General features: G+C 58.0%; 2 protein-coding genes across 2 annotated transcripts; both read left to right on the forward strand.

The window, feature by feature from the left end:
- Positions 1-4,118: 4,118 nt before the first annotated feature.
- CSF3R (colony stimulating factor 3 receptor) lies at positions 4,119-11,490 on the forward strand. Its single transcript, XM_069802861.1, has 16 exons — positions 4,119-4,292; positions 5,186-5,281; positions 5,605-5,904; positions 6,259-6,382; positions 6,513-6,682; positions 7,457-7,611; positions 7,739-7,892; positions 8,005-8,087; positions 8,214-8,427; positions 8,689-8,877; positions 9,106-9,207; positions 9,541-9,687; positions 9,904-10,044; positions 10,192-10,282; positions 10,515-10,596; positions 10,803-11,490. Exons 2-16 carry the CDS (start codon positions 5,212-5,214, stop codon positions 11,310-11,312), a joined length of 2,532 nt encoding a protein of 843 aa, XP_069658962.1. The 5' UTR covers positions 4,119-4,292; positions 5,186-5,211; the 3' UTR covers positions 11,313-11,490.
- Positions 11,491-11,636: 146 nt separating this feature from the next.
- Positions 11,637-18,968, forward strand: MRPS15 (mitochondrial ribosomal protein S15). Its single transcript, XM_069802864.1, has 8 exons — positions 11,637-11,799; positions 12,931-12,993; positions 13,818-13,893; positions 14,764-14,812; positions 15,613-15,697; positions 16,604-16,662; positions 17,899-18,090; positions 18,789-18,968. The coding sequence occupies exons 1-8, from the start codon at positions 11,703-11,705 to the stop codon at positions 18,906-18,908; spliced, it is 741 nt and encodes a 246-aa protein (XP_069658965.1). The 5' UTR covers positions 11,637-11,702; the 3' UTR covers positions 18,909-18,968.
- Positions 18,969-19,021: the final 53 nt, after the last annotated feature.

Raw genomic sequence — 19,021 nt, forward strand, 5'->3', positions numbered from 1 at the left:
GCGGGAGCAAGCAGGGGATCTGTTGGGAGGGTTTTGCCCCGTTTCCATGCAATGGTCCAGCCACTTCAACAGCGAGCGGCTGTCAGCGCCTGCCTGGGCTAACGCCTCCGTTTGCAACTATTGACTCTGAGTAAATAATCTCCAGATATATTTTTTCTCCCGATAAAAGCTGATTTTCTCTATTATTGTCAGGGGTGTTTATTAGAGCAGAAAAATAATAGCGCTGTGCTTGCAGCCTGATTGCCGGGAAGTGCCAGAAGTCGGCCGTGCATCCCTGGTAGCTGGGATCAGACGTGCTGCTTGGCACCATGGTCATGGTGGGATGGGGGGGGAGAGCAAAAATCCCCCTGCCCAGCTGGTTTGATGAGGGGCAGCACCAAAGGGAAATTTCTTTTCAGCAATGGCAGAGGGAGAAGATGCTCCAGGTGTCTGAGCTCTGGAGCATCTTGGCAAAAAGGAGTGGGAATCTCCAGGAGCATCAGGGGATGAGAGGCTGGCACGGGGCTCAGCTGTCAGACACAGGGAGGTTCCTCTGCTGCAGACACTTGGGCAACAGAGCCAATAATTTAGGGACATGCAAGTTTTACATGGTCCCATGGAAGATCTCTCTCCCTCTCGCCCATCCATCCAAAGGACTGCTCTCCCGTGCTGGAGCTGCAGCCCTTTGGCATCCTTTCGGTGTCTTGCAGATTAGAGATGAATTATGGCAGGCAGCACAGGCAGCTCTCTGCCCCTCTCGCCCCGTCCTCCCCCTCCCCGTGCCCACCAGGGACTCCCCAGGTTCCCGCAACATGGAAAATTAATCCTCCTGCCTCATTAATTACAGTAATGTGTCAGGAGCCTTGTTCAAGGTCAGCCTCTCAGACCCCTGTAATCAATTCTCTCCAATTTGCAGCCGCCTTGCTGGGGAGGAGCAGGGTGGCAGCGGCACGTGGTAGGGACGAGCACCCTGGGACGAGCACCCTGGGCATCCCCGGTGCTCGGGCATTGGGTATTCCAGATCAGAGCCTGCGGACACGGGAGGGTCCCGGCTGGGTTCCCCTCCCCAGGGCGGCTGGCAGCCTGGACTCCCCGCGTCCCCTTGTGTACCCCTGTGCTGCCAAGCCGAGGGTCTCCCCCCTACCACCTCTGCCTGCCTGCAGGGTGGCTTGGCCAGGAGCCATCTGCTCCCTCCCCATTGCTGACAGCTGAACAAGGTGGTTTGTTTGAATTACTCACGTTGGGCTGCAATTAAACAGCTCTCCTCATCCATTAGAGACTACAGCAGACTTTGCACTTAGATCTTGCATCTTACATGACTGGCAATATTTTATTTTTTTTAGGGAATGAAAAGAAGAAAGGGAAAAATCTCTTTTGGGAGGCCGGTTCTTGCTGACAGCTGAGCTGATACAAGCTGGTAATGTACTTTATTCTGCTTAATAGCAGTGATCCACCCAGCAGGGATTAAATCAGAGGTGCTGATAACACACGCCTGAGAAATGGAGGCAGCTGACAACTGCCCCAGCACTTACCATGGGGAGCAGTGGGAGAGTGGTGCTGGCCGGTGGGGTTCTGCCGGCCCCGCTGTCCCGGCACCCAGGAGGCCACGGCGGCAGCGGATGGCTCGTCGGCAGTGGGGCACATGGGGGTCCCTGCATCACGCCCAGAGCCTGGCGGGAGCTTCGGCAGCCGCGACGGGGAATGGAGCCGCTTCACACCTCCCCTGTGATGGGATCTGCTCTGCCCCGGGGTGGCGGTGGCAGAGTCAGTGGTGCCTCCGCGCTGCCGTGACGGGAAGGGTCCGGATCCATCCCTGTCTGTTGCCTCCAGTGCTAGCTGCGGATTGCGACTAGAGCTGCCTGAGGGGTCTGGGCATGCGGGTGGGCTGCTGCCCAGTGCCATCCGTCCCCTTCCCACGCACTGCAATCCAGGAAAAGCCCCACGGCCGCTTCCCCTTTCCACCTTCCCCTTTGCCAGGCAGCCCCGGGTGGGAGGGGGGCTCTTGCGCCACGGACTGGGAGCCCACTGCCCCGCCACTCACCCCAAAACGTGCCTTGTCCGGGCCACGAGCACCCACCCTCCCTCCAAACAGTGCTCCCCAGCCTGTCCCACACCATGGCCCCGTGTCACCGCCTGCCTCTGCACTGCCACAGCCTCATCCCACAGGACCCTCTGTCACCCAGCCGGCTCTTGCACCCTGGCAGCCTCCCTCCGCCTTGTCCTCCTGCCCCAGCTCCTCCGGGACCCCTCCGCTGGGCTGGCCAGGACCTGCGGCTCTGGCTGTGGGTGCTCTGCCGGGATGGCACCCTGCCTCTTGTCCCCCTGTCCCATCCCAAGGATGGGATCTGTGGGTTTGTGAGAGTGACTCAGAGCCAAAGGGGAACCGAGAGCATCGTCATGGGGGCACGTCTGCTCCATCCCTGATCTCGAAAAGGGGCCACTGCCCTGGGCACCATGCCGAAAGCCATGCACCGACAGCTCGGCACGCTCTGAGCATCCTTGGGGACAAATCCTTTCCTTGCGGAGCATGGGGCGAGGCGAGCCCGAGGGCAGGCGTGCTCTGGGGTGGGCTGCACGGTCCCCTCGGCACAGCAGGACGGGGGGTCCCACCGCACCGTACCCTGTGGTGGAGCCCCATCGGCAGCAGCGGGGGGGTCACGGGGAGGACAGCGCTTGTTTGTGTCCAGCTGGGTGCTTGCAGCTCTGCCTGCCCTCCGGTTCCCACGGAGATGCCCACGTCGCCATGGCTACCCGTGGATATTCCTGGTAAACAGCCTGCAAGCCTCTTGCTTCCGTCCCAAAATACTGGGGGTTGCTACACCCCCGGGGAAATGTTGCAAGGGCAGCTCCCCTGCCCCAGGTCAGCGGCGGTGGGAATCGGCCCCGTGCCCCAGCCCTGCGCAGCCCTGGTGAGCAGCTCTGGGCATGGGGCTGGGGCCCTGGGCAGAGGAAATTTTTGGGGAAAAAACCTTTGCTCCGTCTGTCGGGGCTGCGAGGCGGCTGGCCGCAGCCCTGGGGCCATCTCGCTCCAGCCAGAAGCCCGGCTCCATGGGAGGCGATGCTGGGAGTGCGTCTCCCCCAGGCTGCTCTCCCAATGGTCCCTGGCCCCCCTGCCTCCCCGGGGACGCCAGGCTGGGGTGGGCTGCGCTGGCCTCGCAGTTGTTTGCAGCATGGCATTGCGAGAGCGCTGAGTAACACGCCGCTGGAGGTGAAATGCGTGCTACAAATCCCGTAGTAAACAGCTGTTTGCACAACAGCCGCCTCCGTTGCAGAGGCTGCGAATGCGTCGCGGGTTGCGCAATCCCCTGTTTACCCCCATGCTCGGGTGCCGTCCCGCAGGACACGGGTTCCCCAGCGGGGGCTGTGATGGCAGCCCGGCGTGGGTGGGCAGAGCTGCCCGGTGTCCCAGCGGTGAGCCCCACTGGGGCGGCTGGGCAGGGCCCTGGGCAATTTGCTGCTGGAAGAACCCAAGTTAATGGTTGGCCTGGGGAGGTCCCAGTGGGAAGGTCGGGTCTCGGGTTGCCCTTGGGGCATCTCACGGGTCCCCGCACTCTGGGGCAAGCTGGGCTGCGTGGTGGGAACGTGGACAACGTGCATCCAACAAAGTTTCGCAGGGTGGCTCTCCCCAGGGCCGGGCTTTAGGAAAGAGCCCAGGCTTGGCTGCAAGGGGCAGCGGTGCCGTCCCCAGGGACCGGGGGAGTAAGGCTGGCGTGCACATCCCAGGAGAGGGCTGAAGCTCGGAGGGACAAGGATACAGGGATGAGCCCAGTCCCCCACAGTGAGCGCCCGGCGAGGATACTGGAGCGGACTGGGGGATGCGAGCTGCACCCAGGTGGCACCACGCTGCGCTGGCAGCCATGGCTGGGTTTGCCTCCTGCCCTCTGGTCCCATGTCCCCCAGCCCGTGTCCCCCTGCGCTGTCCCCCAGCTCAGCCCTGTGGTCCCAGGGGAGTCGCAGAAAGGAGCCGGCTGTGCCGCATCCCAGCTGCGCCGCGTCCCGTCTGCTGGAGCAGGCAGGGTGGGAGGCGAGGCCGGGTGCTGCTCCCCGCTGCTGGATATGTGCGTGCCGCTGGGCTTTCCTTCCTGCAGCGAGCGAGGCAGTCACAGCCTTCAGGGAAGTGTTTTGCAATCACCTTCTTCAGAGAGTCACAGCAATTAACGGCACTGGTTTTGAGGAACTAACGGTGAAAGCAGCATGTTAGCAAACGGGCTGAGCACGGCGAGCTGCCGGGAGCCGGAGGCCGGCGCTCGGAGCAGGCGGTGAGCGGCGGCCGGACGCACCAGGCGTGGAGGAGAAGTAGAGATGGAGGCGAGGTAGGGATGGTGGTGAGGTAGGGATGGGTTGTGCAGTGCCCGGGTCTGGCTGAGCACCTTGTCTGTGGCCGCGCAGGCTGCTCTGCCGTGTCCCCTGCCTGGGAGAGCCACATGTGCTGGGTGCTCGGGGGTGGCTGCTCCCCCATTTCCCATGCTCCAGTCCCTCATCTGCCTCTGGATGGCAGCTCGGGGAGGGGAGAGGAGCCGTGGGCAACCAGAGCCGGGCACAGGGTGGGCAGCCCCTCCTTGGCACCGCGAAGGACACGGCCGGGACCAACCCAGGGCAGAGGATAAGCCGGTGGCCGGGCAGGGGCAGAGGCAGCCACCGCTCCCGGGGCCATTCCCAGAGCAGGCAAGGGGGTGACACAGGGGAGGGGGTGACACAGGGGAGGGGGTGCAGGCAGGACCCCACCGCTCTGGCCAGCCCCACTGCACTGCCGTCGTTCATTCGTTTCCCTCTTTCAGCTTATCAGCTCTGCCGCCCCAAGCCCCAGTGCTAACCCTCCCTGAAACCGCAAATCTCTGCCCGGCAGAGGCTGAAGATACCTGAGATAAAATCAGCCGGTGCCCACAGCCAGGCATGGGGCGTTGTGCCCCAGGATCGGGTTGCGCGGGGCCGAGAGCCGGTGGGAGGCTGTGCCGGAGGGGCCCCCGCCAGATCACCTCACCGGTGCGCTTTTCCACGCCGGCACCTGCAGCAGCGTGGGCTGCCAAGCGCGGGGGCGGAGGTGTCAGCGCTGCAGAAAGGCTTCGGGGGGAGAGGCTGCGTCTGACGGCAAAAGGACATTTTGCTCCAGGAAGCGTCGGTGACGCTGGCAGCCATGGCTCCTCCAGCCCGCTTCGTCCCCAGCCCCTTCCCGACCCGCCAGGACAAGCTGCTCTCTCCGTTCCAGGTGATGCCAAAGCCACGGAGGAGACCATGGCCAGGCGCGGTGCCGGGACACCCTTCCTGCTGCGGCTCTCCCTGCTCCTGCTCCTCCGGCCAGGCGGTGAGTGGGACCCGTCCCGTCCCGCAGCCGTGTGCCCCGCGCCGCTCCCATGTACCCAGCGCCCGTCCCGACTGGCCGGGGCCGTGGCACGCAGGACTGCTGCGGGCGGGCAGGAGCGGCGGCGGCACGGCGGGCGCTGGCAGGATGGGGCCTGGCATGTGCCGGCAGGCTTGCCCAACGCCCGGCTCTTCCTCTCCAGCGGCTGGGGGGCCCGTCTAAGGGAAGAGGTGCTCGTCCCTCTGTCCCGCCTGGGCGCCGAGGAGCTGAGATGGCTTCGTCACGGCCGTGCCCTGGATGTGATGTGGTTTTTTTCCTGCCTGCAGGGACCCTGGGCTGTGCCTCGGTGGCCGTGGGCTCACCCGTTGTGCCCCTGGGTTCAGCCGTCACGGCGTCCTGCACCATCCAGAGCGAGCTGTGCCGCGGCTTGGAGCAGGGGAAGGTCTGGATCACCTGGATGCTGGACAACGAGCCCGTGGCCGGGAGCCAGCACCGGGGCCCAGGGGGCACGGAGGTGTCCAACCTCACCCTGCCCCAGTTCAACCGCACGCAGGCCAAGCTGTGGTGCTGGGTGGAGTGGAACGGGACCAAGCAGCGCATCGGCATGGCCGAGATCAGGGCGGGTTGTAAGTCTGCTGCCGCCGTGGGTCACCCGCGTGTGCACTTCACAGAGGTGCAGCCTGGCACCAGAGTTTGCACGTCTCCTCTCTGAGACGCGTGTCTGCCCCGGCTGAGCCGGGCAAAGCCGCTGGGGCAGGAGTAGCAGCCAGGGCCGATGGCTGATGGAGGCTGTTTTGGGGCTGTGCACAGCTACGTCCCGGCGCGCCGGTGCCCAGCGGGCAGGCTGCAGGGCAGGGGAGGTTTGGGGAGCGGTGGCGTGGCAGCGGGGCTCTGTGCAACCGGGCATGGAGGGGGCTGCAGCTCCTCCGCAGCTGGGATGGGCGCTTCGCTCAGGCTTTTCCGTGGCCGCTCTCTCCCAGACCCACCTGCAAAGCCTTTCAACCTCAGCTGCATCCTGGACCTCAGCAATTACGGGCTGACGTGCCAGTGGGAGCAGGGAGCCGACAGCCACCTCCCCACCAGCGTTGCACTGAAGTGTGCTGGGTAAGCCTCGGGGGGTGATACGGTCCCTGGCATCTGGCCACTTCTCCTGCCCCCGCTCCCTCCCAAACGACATGGCAAGCCTCATCCTCTGCCGGAGGGACCCCCGAGCCCACTCCTCTCGCTGCCGCAGAAGCAGAGCCCAGGCGGTGACAGGCTGCACCCCACAAGGCGGCCGCAGCCGCTGCACGGTGCCACGCCGGCTGCTCCAGCTCTACCGGCAAATGGAGATCTGGGTGTCCGCCACAAATGCCCTCGGCACAACCGAGTCAGAGCATCTCTGCATCGACCCCATGGACGTCGGTGAGTGATAGCCAGAGCCGCCCACTTCTCGTGGAGGTCAGGGGCCAGGGAAGCTCATCAGCAGTGAGAGGGGTATTAGAGTGCCATTAAAGCACGTCAGGCTTTTAGGTCATATTTTATGGGCAGGTTCCTATGATAAATGGCTTGCTGGGATGAATAGGTGCCAAAGCTGCATTACAGACTGAGCAGCGTGTGCCAGTGGGTTATGAGCCATCAGTTGACCTGCTGCACTCTACAACTGTCTCCAGCAATTGATTACCCATTTATTCAGGAGGTCTATTAATAATATATCCAGCTCCTATAAACTATTTATAAAAGGAACCTTCCCAGATGGTGCGACTCATCCTCCCTGCTCTGGACCAACGGAAAGGGCTGCCCATGAACCAGCTGAGCCCTCCCATGGCCGTGCTGGGCTCTTGCTCCAGGGCAGACCCAAAAGTGCAGCTTTCCTGGCCGTGTACCAGACCCCAGGTCTTGTGGGATCTGTTTTCCCTGTGTAGACGTTAACACCACCCAGAGCCCAGGCTGCAGAGCAATGCTGGCACCGTGCTCCCAAGCATCGCCCCATGCCCTGGGCAGGGGCATACACCAGCCCCTGCCACAAGCCATTCTCTTAAATGTTTCGGGGTGGTTTCTCCCTGTCCCTTATCTTGGGCAGGCCAGCACCCCGGCTGCGGCTTGCAGCATTAACAACAGCAGCCGCACGCGAGGCGGTGGCCCCACGCGCTGCCCGCCGCAGCACCTCTCCAGCTCCTTCCCCTGCTCTTCCTCCAGCCAAGCTGGACCCCCCAGCCCTGCAGAGCATCCAGTCCATCCCCTTCCAGACCGACTGCGTCGCCCTGGCCTGGGAGGTGACGCGGAGCAACGCACACATGGAGCTGCAGTGCGAGCTGCGCTACCGGGCACCAGAGGACCCTGCCTGGGCTGTGGTGAGTGCTGCCGGGGCAGCAGGACCGGGGAGGGTGAGCGAGCAGGAGCCAGGACCCTCCCCTCCGCTCCGAGCTCTGCCCTGCTCGAGGCAGGAGCCAGCACAGCCCTCGCTTCGGCTGCCACCAGGTCACCGGCATCGTCGGCCAGGCCGGCAAAATGCAGCACTGTGGCTTCCTCTTCGGCACGCAGTACCGCTTCCAGATGCGGTGCCGGCGGAGCTCGGCACAGGGCTACTGGAGCGAGTGGAGCCCGGGCAGGAACTACACCACCCACGAGAAAGGTGGGTGCGGAGTCACCGGGGGGGTCCCCTCTGCCTGGCCAGGCAGCACAGCCACGGTGGCACGGCCACACTCACCCCTCTCAGCTCTCTGGCCACCCTTCTGCTGTTGCAGCCCCCATGGGGAAGCTGGACGCGTGGTGGAGCACTCGGCCAGCCGGGGCAGGCGGGCGGCTGGAGGTGCAGCTGCGCTGGAAGGTGAGTACAGGTGGGCGGTGGGGGTGCGGGGGCTGCTGGGGCATTGCCCTGGGGACCGAGCATCCCTGTGGGGACCGAGCATCCCCGCGGGGACCGAACATCCCCGCACACCCTGCCTGCGCCCAGGCTCCACGGCCGCGGGAGGCAAACGGGCGAGTGCTGGGGTACTGCGTCACCCTGAGCCCCAGGAAGAGGGGCAGGGACCCCCCCACTGTCTGCAACACCACCCACACCCAGTGCAACTTCTCCGCGCCAGCGGGGACCAGGAGGGTCTATCTCTCAGCCTACAATGCAGCCGGCGAGTCGGCACCAACCGAGGTCATCCTCCTGGAGAGGAAAGGTGAGGACAGTGCAAACTTCCCACGGTCCGAGACCTCCATATGCCCCCCTGGGGCTCTGTAACCCCCCCTCCCCACCTCAGCAGCTCCACAAGCTCTCAAACTGGGTGCCGCTCCATCGCCCCACTGCGGGGGAGACACCTCCCTGGGTGTGCAACTGGGGGGCTCCCGAGCAGGGCAGGCTCCAGGCTGGGGGGCACAGCAGAGCAATGCAGCAGAGATGCTCCCCCCTCCCGTCATCCCGGCTGGTTGTCCCCATGCAGGTCAGCCCCTGGCTGGGCTCCGGGCCGTGCCCAGGGGCGAGCGCAGCCTCTGGGTGCGCTGGGAGGCACCGCCGACCCCAGTGGCTGCCTACGTCCTGGAGTGGCAGCGGGTGTCCTCGGAGCCCGGTCGCTGCAGTGCTTGCTGGCAGATGGAGCGTGACGGGGCTACCACCGCAGTCCTCATCCGGGGTAAGCTGGGGGCTGCCGGGGGGGCCCTGCCCTCCTGGTCAGCTGGGTGGGGGATCTGGCACCCCTCCTGACTGCCCCAGGGCCAAACCTTCCCCCCTTCCCCCGCACCCACTCCCGCGGTACGGCACAGGGCAAGTGGGCTGGTGCTGTGGGCAGGCGCAGGGCAGCCAGGGGCTCTTGGCAGCCAGAGCCCCAAACCCCTGGCCCCCCCTCTGCTCTCTGTTGCAGATGGCATTGAGCCTTTCCAGCGGTACAACATCTCAGTGTACCCCCTCTATAAGGACACCATAGGGGTGCCCGTCCACACCGCAGCCTACTCCAAGCAGAAGGGTACGTGTGCTCCCAGCAGCTGCCCTCGGGGCCCCGGCGGGCTCGCTCTGCACCACCAAGCCTTTGCCTTTCAAAAAGGAGAGTCAGCCTTCCCACCACGCACCCCTAATTCAGGGGCTGTGCAGAAGAGCTCAGCCCGCTAGGCTGGATCTTGGCTCATCTCTAAAGGTGCTGTCAGCTGGACCGAGCCCCACGGGGGCACAGCATGGGGCAGGCCCTGACACCCACACCTCGGGAGTGGGACTTACCACTCAATGCATTCCCCCTGCACGTCCCCCACCCCGAGACAGCGGCTCTGCACAGTGCCTGGACACTTGTCCTGCTCTGTTTCAGCACCATCCTACGCCCCGAAGCTCTACCTGAAGAGCATCAGCAAGTCTGACGCTGAGCTGTGCTGGGACCCAGTGCCGGTTGAGATGCAGAACGGCTTTATCACCAGCTACACCATCTTCTGGGCCAACAGCACCGCAGAAGTGTCCAGTGAGTCCTGCCGGCGTCACCGCCAGCCCTGCCCTCCATCCCACCTCGATGTGTTGGGTGGGGACGTCAGCAGACTCCATGCCCTTGTCAGAGAGGGCTGGGGCATGTGTGCAGGTCCCATATGGGACCCCCTGCCAGCAGAGACCCAAGGGGCTGTGCAGGTGAGGGGCACCTGCCGAGCAGCCCCCGCCGTGCCAACAGCCCGTGTTTCCCCAGGTGCCACCGTGAACCCCTCTCTCAGCTCCTTTGTCATCCGCAAGCTGAAGCCATCAACCCTGTACAAAGTGCACATCATGGCATCCACGGCCGCCGGCAGCACCAATGGCACCAGCCTGACCCTGGTGACCATGGTGCTAGGTGAGGGGGTGCAGCCACCTGGAGGGGGGTGTAGGGACAGGAGGAGACCCACAGACCCCAGGTCCTGCCCCAGCCTCACGGCACAGCGTGGCTGGAGGCGTCTCACTGTGGTTCCCTCTCTGACCCTCTCCCCTGCCCGCTTTCCAGATGACATCGAAATCCAGTTCCTCTTCCTGACCCTGGGGCTGATCTTTGTCTTGCTTATACTTCTGCTCATCTGCTTCCAGAAGAATGGGCGGTGAGTACCAAGAGCCATGATGGGCTGGACCGGCCCTGCACGTGGCTGGGCTGCCCTGGGAGTCCCCATCCCCAGCGGCTGCGGTGGCCCTGGCCGCAGCCCGGCTGCTGGAAGGACGGGACGGATGCGGAGAGCAGCAGCATCCCACTGCGAGCTCGGCGGGAGCAAGGCCAGCCCCAAGGCCGCCGTTTTCAGGGCCCCTCGCTGAGTCCCCTCATCCTGTGACCGCCAGGGTGAAGCAGCAGTTCTGGCCCAGCGTCCCCGACCCCGCCAACAGCAGCCTGGGCAAGTGGGTGCCGGCAGAGCTCCAGCAGGTGAGAGCTGGATGGCTGCACCCCACAGCCCCCCACTCCCCACCCGGGCACTGCTCGGCACGGAGGGCACGGCACCCGGGGCGCGAGGCCATGCTGGGATGGGGAGCCGGGGTGCAGGGAGCTTCCCTCCCACGGTGCTGGGAAGAGGAGGGCAGAGGAGGGGCTGCACCCTGCAAACAGGCCGTGACCGCACGCCGTTTCTCCAGGAGCCTCTGCAGCTCCCCGGCGTGAGGGAGCCCGGCCTGGCGACCATTTCTACCGTCGCAGTGCTTGAAAGGGCGTCGGGGAAGCAGCCGTCCGCCTGGGGCAAGGAGCCCTCCGCCGAAACCGCCGGCACCTTCCCCGCCGTGCCCCAGCCCTACGTGCGGCAGGAGGGACCCGGCACACCGGGCCGCGGCCGGGCGGCAGCGGAGCCGTGCCAGGGCCTCGGCGGGAGCGGGGAAACCGTCCAGTACGCGCAGGTGGTGGGCGACGGGTACAAGGGCCAGCAGCACGCCCCGCCTCGCCTCTACCTGCGCTCCAACTCCACTCAGCCCCTGCTCCTCGACCCCAGCCCCAGCCCCAAGCCCTACGAGAACCTGTGGTTCCACGGGGCCCCCCCTCACGGCTGCCCCGGGGACGGGGCTTTCTCCGAGGAGCTGCCCGCCACCTTCCCCCTGCTGCAGGGCCTCCGCATCGGCGGGGCCGAGGAGCTCCACGACTGCCGGGCGTTTTAGTGCCGGGGACCGGGGCAGCGGTAACGGGCCCGGCCCCGGGGTCTGAGGGTGGCCCGGGCCGGGCCTACACCTAGGGGGCCCCCCCACGACGAGGGGCCCGGTTCCCTCCACCGGTGCTGTGTGCGTCCCCTCCCGCCCCTCCTGTCCCCTCTCGCAATAAACAGGGACGTGCTGAGAACAGCCCGGGACGCCTCTGCAGCGGAGACGAGCCCGGGGCGACCGGCGATGGCGGCTGGGGGGGAGGGCGGGGGGCCGTGATGGCGGCGGGAGGGGGCGCCCCGCCCATCGACGCGCTCGGCGCTCGGCCCCTCCGGCCGCGCTCGGCGCTCGGTCCGCCGCGCCTGGGCAAGATGGCGGCGCCCGTGGCGGCGGGGCCGTGAGCGGAGGGCCATGCTGGCGCTGCGGACGGCGCTAGGCCGCTGCCTGGCGGGGCCGGTCCGCGGCGGGGCCGCCGTCCTGGGGAGCGTCCGCGGCGGCGACGGGGCCGGTGAGGCGCTCGGGGAGCTCGGCCGCACTAGAGAGGCCGCTGGGAGGGAGGGTGGAAGGGGAAGCGGGGGCCCGGCGAAGGAAGAGGAGGCCGGGCCGGGCGGCCTGGGGTCGGGGGTGGCCTGGGGCGGCCCTGAGAGGGGACGGGGGGCTCGGTGCCCCTGGGGGGACGACGTGGGGCCCTGCTGGGGAGGCAGGGCGCGGGCAGGACCCCGGGGTGTCCCTCAAGGCAGCGGGGCAGGACGGGGGGCTGCCCGCGGACCCTGCCCTGCGCACGGCGGGGACCGGCTGGGGCCGCTCCCGGGCCAGAGATCTGCTGTGAGCCGGGCCAAGGACGCGGGCTGGAGCCCTGGCCTGGTTTCTGCAGGCACCGTTACCGCACGGTAAGCGTGAGACGGGGCGCCGAGGCCCGTGCTCGACGCCTGTGCTGACAGCCCACGCGCGGTTCTGGTGCCTCACGGATCCAGAGCCGAGCTCGTGTGCTTCTCGGATGGTTCCGTTTGCAGGCGGGTACGTGGACTGGCAAAGCCTGTACCTGAAGACTTGTTTGAGGCGCGGGTGAATAATCTGAAGCAGGTATCGATTCTGGTAGCAGGGGCCTCGAAAGAGCAGTTGGAGGAGTTTGTTCTTGAAAGGTCAAAGAACGGCTCAGTTCAGGCTGGCTGATGAATATTCTCATCTGTACTAAGCTGTGCCAGTCAAAGGTTGTCTCTAGGTCTTGCTGCCTCTGCGCCCTGCTGCTGGGGTAGTCCAGAGCAGCCCATCTAACTCACACATGAAATTACTTGAATTAGTTCATCGGTTTAAACCCTCTAAATGAACACAGTTCAGCTGGGGAGCCCTCGCGCTCTCTGCTGTGTCTGTAATCTCTTCCTGCTGCCCTGTTCTGCTCACCTTTTGGGTTCTGATCACTGCGAAGCAGCACAGCTTTGCCCATTTATTTCAGCACCCGCATAAGAACCATGCTGAACTGTTCCACACTCCTTTGGGACAAAAGACCTGGCTAGCCACTGATCACCTTAGAGTCTAAGTACTCTGACCAGCTTTCTAGTACAGACTGAGCAGTATTTAATGTGTACATAGCTAAAAAAGTGCACACAAGTCTGATAAATCTTTGTTTTCTTCCACCAAGCTTGCAGTCCCTTTATTCAGACAGCCAGATGTTATGCCAGACCTGTGAGAAGAAAAAGGAAAGGTACGTCGGGATTAGTGGGAACACGTGGCAAAATGTTCTACTGTTGACGTTATCAGAGTTGTACCCTAATGCTGCAGGAAGAGGGGGTATTTGGAGAAGTTAGTGGTTTTCACTTTAAAGATGCAGAACTCATCATGAGAAGAGAGATAAAATATAATCCCTGTTACAGGATTCTGCAATCCTACAGCTTCTTGACGCGTAATTACAAGGGTGAGGGAGCCAGACTCTTCTTGGTAGCGCCAAATGATATAATGAGGGGCAGTGGTCCCAAATAGCAGCTCAAGAGATGTTCCAGCTGGATACAAAACGAAAAGGGATTCACTGGGAAGGCAGTGCAGCGTGGGGACACGCTTCACAGAGGGGCTGTGGAATATCCTCAGAGGTTTTCAAGGCTTTGCTAGACAAAGAAATGATGATGGTCCCACTTTAAAGGGGAGATTGGACTAGAAACTTCATAAGGTCCCTTTGTAAACTTTTTTGTGGTTTTGTGGTTCTAGAAATAATTCCTTGCAAGCTCAAAAGTTACCCAGAAAATTCAGCAGCTCGTGAACGTGTGGGAAATTAGCAATTGTCATCAGCAAGAGATCAGTGATCTCAGTAGACTATACGCCATGTTGTAAATCCAGAGTGCTGAAGGCAAGAGACTGGACCCAATTTTATTCACTCAGTTCTTGCCATCTCAGCTTCATCTCTTAAGTTCTTCCTTCTTGTTTGGAGCGTACAGCCTACTCTTTGCAACTTGTTTCCTCTGATCTAGTTTGCAAGCATGTTCAGAGCTCTGACTTTGTACTGCTCTTCCTCAAATGTTAATCTTCTCTTTGTAGACATCCCCAGCCATTTGGATGATCTTCCTCCCACAATGTTGAAGAAAGATTATGCCAATGTCCCAATAATAAATAGGTATGATGCAGGGAAAGGGAATGACTATTCTCTTCAGAGATTTGTGTCTTACACACACACAACCACAGTAGGTGGAAGCTGTCACCTGCTCAGTAAGTAATTAATGCTCCGCGGTCACTGGTGTGCAATTTAGCACAAAAATTGCAAAGTCGTTTTGAAAGTCAAATTTGCAAAAGCAGTCACTGATTAGGGTTATGTAAGGGTTTTGTCTACTTAATGTAAGATTAAGTGCTGTTTGCCCACATCTGTGGGCTTTGTAATCCACAGAAAGAAGAAATAAACTTGAAATACTAAAAATAATCTTCTTAGAAATAATCTGTGCCTGTCTTGAATCTGTGCCTGTCTTGAACTCAGGTGCTAGGGAGTGTGTAGTTAAACAACTCAAAATGAATGACTGCTGCTGAAATTTGGACCTGGAGTTCAGCATTTTTGTGCTTTGATTCTGGAACTGCTCATGTGTGGTGCATGGAGAGCCCCCAGTGGCATAACTGAGACTTTCACAGATCTTTGAAGGAGCCAGTCTTAAAATTAATTATTTTGTCATTGTGCACTTACTTGGGGGTTAATCTGTAGCACCTGATTTGCACATAATGTTTTTGGAATTGATAAGACTTCATCATCATTTGAAATAACTGTGCTTCCCACAGCAGCAAAACTACTTGATGCTTCTGTAATCTCAGCCATGATTTTTCTTAGGAACACAAGAAACAGTTTATGGCTGACAGCTTTGGGAGGAGAGGAGAGTTGCTGTAAATTTGTAGAGTAAATTAAAGTTGCAAAAAGTTAATATGTTCTGAAAACCTAACCTCGTTTTTGTTATTAAATATACTTCGTTTCTAGCTTATAAACTAATCTGCAATCTCCTTGCAGTGTTGATGATGTAGTGAAAAGACTCTTGTCACTGGAAATGGCAAGCCAGGTTAGTTTCATTCTACTTGCGTAAAAAAACCTAGAAGATTTAGTGAGCACATTTGTGTAAGACTGGTCTATATTGTTAAATGCCCTTCCCTTACTTTATTTTTAAGTGTTGCTTGATGACTGCAAATCTGAGGCTATTAAATATATGAGAGTGATAAGTCTTGTGTGCTCTTAAAATTTATCATGCAGTCTTCTTTATGATAATAATTGCATACTAGAACAAGAGAAGAAAATATTAGGCAATCAGAGGGGAGATGAGCTGTGTTATGTTACTGCTGACGGTTGGCCTGTGTTCTAGAAAGTCATACACTGGACAGCAGATGTTCTCCAAATTACTTTGTTTTCTGGGCATACAAAAAGTAAAAGTAAGCAAATCATAGGATAGCACAAAGATCTTACGATTTCTCGCTACTTACCACTTATGCTTAAAACAATGCGGAAAGTAAAGGCTACTGCCACGTGAGATCAGCTTCGGTTCTCTCTCCTATTCATGAGAGCAGCGGGGCTTCTTCAACACCCATCTGTAATCTTGGGATGAAGGGTGTGCCTGGACTCTTGGTTTGAACAGTGGTGATTCTGTGTTCTGCTGAGATCTTTTTGTGCTGCTTCACTGCTGAAGTCTGAGCACTGTCCTGCAAGCAGCAGGTCCTTTTTTGCAGCGCTGCTTACACATTTGGTGACGGACACCAAGTAAAGCTGTTAATTACAAAGCCTTTATCTGGGCATTTGGGAAGAGAGCTGGGCTGTCTTAGACCTTTAGTGTTCCTGAGAAAGTGAAAAGCTCTTTTCTGTTATCCACAGAAGGAGAAGATGAAGATAAAGACACAGCAGCTGGTGGAAAAGGTCAGGAGGTCTCCCAGTGACAGTGGTTCCTTTGAGGTGCAAGGTAAGTTAAAAAAGTAGAAGGATATTGTTGGCAGCTGGTACATCTCAGCTTTTATTCAGCTATTCCCACCCCAGCCCTTCAAGTTTCCTGTATCAGGAGCATCTCCTTCAGGAGAGCACCCAAGAGGCAGGTAGCCCGCAGTATGCCCTGGAGGACCCATTCAGGGTTTGGGGACGTTGCAGAGGCAGCACATGCACTTGCTGGCAGATGTCTGCTAGGGTGCTTTCCAAATTCCTACTCCATATCCACCCTCCAAAGGCAGCGTGTGCATTATTCTGCTTGAAGTGCTTATGTGACATGAAGCATTACACTGCATTCATCACCAAAATGAACTACTAGATTTAGCCATGGAACCCGAATTTCCCTCTGCATCGGAGAGCTCTGGCTGAAGTGCAGTGTAGGCCAGATGAAGGCCATGCTGACATTGACCAAGATGCACTCCTTTATCAGCCGTAAAGACCTTCCGTTTCTCAGGATGCCACCAGTACCTTTCTCCAAAGCCTGAAATCACAAAGAGCTGGCTGCTGCTCTTAGAAAGAACCTCTTAATTTGTCTCTCTTCCTCCAAAGCTTAAACCAAGTGAAGTGAAATGAATGTAAAGTCACCAGTAATTAAGTGAGTGCAAGAGGTATTTTACAAATAAATTCATATGATCTATTGTTAAAATTTCAAGCTCTAATTAAGCAGCTTCATAATAGTCATAGTTCTGACTCAGGTTATGTAGGTTGTATTTTGTGGTTTGTTTTGCACTTACTCAGAGGGCCGTGTGGTAATATTTGCTGTGGTGCAGTGGGTACCCATTAGAACAGCAGTCCTCAGCTGGCAGTTTGAAGGGGATGTAGATGATACTGTCTCACCCTGGAAAGCTGCTGCTCTCACACGGTTTCTTATGTCTGTTCTTTATAGTTGCTATATTGACTGCCAAGATACGCACTTACGAGGAACATTTGCAGAGGCATCCCAAGGTAACTATTAGTAATCTGAGCCCACACATCTGAGACAGCAGCTGTTCAGGTTGTTCTCTCAGTTTAGAACAAAAGGATTCTAATTCTGGGGATTATGGCTTTCCTAAGAAGGTTTATGAAATAGTTACAACTGTTCATGGTGCCAGTCTGGGAAACTGCTGGCTCAGTCACAGCTACATTCTCACTGACTAAAATGTGGAGTGTGTTCTTTTTTGTTACTGGATTGGTGGAAATAGCTGAGCAGATACCTTTGAACGGAGTTTAGCTAAATTTATCCTAGCTGCAGCTGTGGCTTCACCGCTTAGTTTTCAATGTAATTAATGTTATCTCTTCAGCAGCTGCATTCTCTCTTTGTTCTGCCTATGGACATGTTGAGCGGACAGGACTGTGTTAATGTCGTAATGACCACTTTCCTACCTAAACCTACCTGGGTTCAGAGCCCAAATTTGAAACATCACAACTATGAGTTTATGAACAAGAAATATTAAAGATTCTTTATGCAGTGCAAAAGGTGGGAAATAGATTAATCAACTGCATTTGAAAAAACTGCGTAATTATTTGTTAATCATAAAAGCTTGAAGGGTAAAACAGAAAAGAATTCACGTTTTAGAAGAAGCCAGCAGTTGTACCAAATATTTCAGCAGAGGAGACTTTTTGAAATTACTTGGATGAAGCCTTGTTTTTACACAAATTGCTTATATAGGGTAGGGAAATTTCTCCCATGGGAGATTGCCCTGAATGGCACGGCTCAAGCTACACGTATTCTCTTCCAAAGAACAACCCAGACGGTCAGATAGAGCCAAGTCACATTTTATTTTCACATTAAATTTCTGGAAAAACAAAGGTAAATGCTTCTGTGTTATTTCTGGAAGAATATATTTCAGGAGAAGCAGAGTTTTTAGCCAGCAGACCTTCACTACAGCCTCTGCCTTCAAGCCGTTGCAGCTTTTGCCACCGCCTGAAACTGCATACAAATTGAAAACAGTCTTCAGGGTTGGGGGAGGAAGGTGCAGACACGGAATGAAGAAAGCAATTTAAGTGAAAAGTAAATTAAGTCTTCTTGGATCTCCTTGCAGTGACCTAATGTGCTTGCAGTATCTGCCAAGAAAAGTTGTTCTAAGATACTGTCCTTAACCTGATTGTTTCCTTTCAGCCATAATCTGGTCTATTCTAAGTAATTTATTGGAATGGAAGTATAATCTGTCTACAATCTAGTGAACGCTAAGTCCTTTGCAGGATAAAAGAAACCGTCGTTGCATGCTGATGGCTATAGATTGCCGGAAGAAACTACTTGCATATCTTCGCCGTGTCCGCTATGATGCCTTTGAAAACACCTGCAAGCAGTTGAATATCCAGTACACCCTACCCCCTCTCCACCGCAGAAGGATCACCAAGCGCTGGCTTGTGAAGAAGGCTTTCTGCCGCAAGGTATGGAGCAATCTGGAGAGAGCGCCACGTAGCTGGAGTAGAAAAAAAATCTCTTTATAGAAGGGCACAATTAAGACAGTTAGAAAAGACTGATAGGTAAATCCTTTTAATCCATGCTTTGAATTTGAGGAGACAGTGATAATGTCTGTAGAGAAATGCATAAGCTCAGCAAAGAGCTCCATGAAAGACAGTTGTGTAATGGGCAGTGACACACGTGCTGTGCTTGAGAACTTCAGATTGTGCTACTAGTTTGCTCAGAAATGTATGATTCAAACCAGCTTTTTTTCAAAGCCTGGTATGGGGACTAATATGTGAGACAAAGTTGATGGTAGCTTTGGAACAGAAACGTGGGTATGCCCACTGTCTACTTTCATTTGCGCTCAGTACATCAGTGTAACTGCTGTGTGCAGTTGGTATAACTGAGCAGAACCAAAAAGCTGGACATGCCTTCAGTCTCTAAATACTAAATTTCAGTCCAATGAAAGTATAACCAAAAGACTGGGTAGCTGTAACGGAATACCTCCAAATGGTACCCTGAAAACAGGGCTGTCTGGAGTCCTGGAGGAAGCACAGGGGAAGGAGTTGATCTTGCTGCGCAGCATCCCTCCTGGCCTCTGTGTGCAGCAGCGAGGAGCTCTGCTCAGCAGCAGGCAGCTTTGTCTCTCCCCTTCTCTCACCTCCTTATGCTCCTCCCGCAGGTTTTTGAGGAGATGCGGAAGCTGAAAGCACCAGAGAGGCTAAAGCAGAGAAGAGAGTGGCAAGCAAGAGCGAGAGCTGCAAAGGAGAAACAGGCGCAGTGCGAGGGGACGCCTGTGTAGCGGCACGTTGAGGCTGACGCAGCCAGTCACTAACAATAAATAACGACCTAAAGACCTAAAGCCTCTTTGCTTACGTGCATGCGTGATCTGTGCCGTGGTGAGCACCCGGAAAA

The sequence above is a fragment of the Haliaeetus albicilla genome, chromosome 16 (genome assembly GCF_947461875.1).
Source record: "Haliaeetus albicilla chromosome 16, bHalAlb1.1, whole genome shotgun sequence".
Classification (NCBI taxonomy): Eukaryota; Metazoa; Chordata; class Aves; order Accipitriformes; family Accipitridae; genus Haliaeetus; species Haliaeetus albicilla.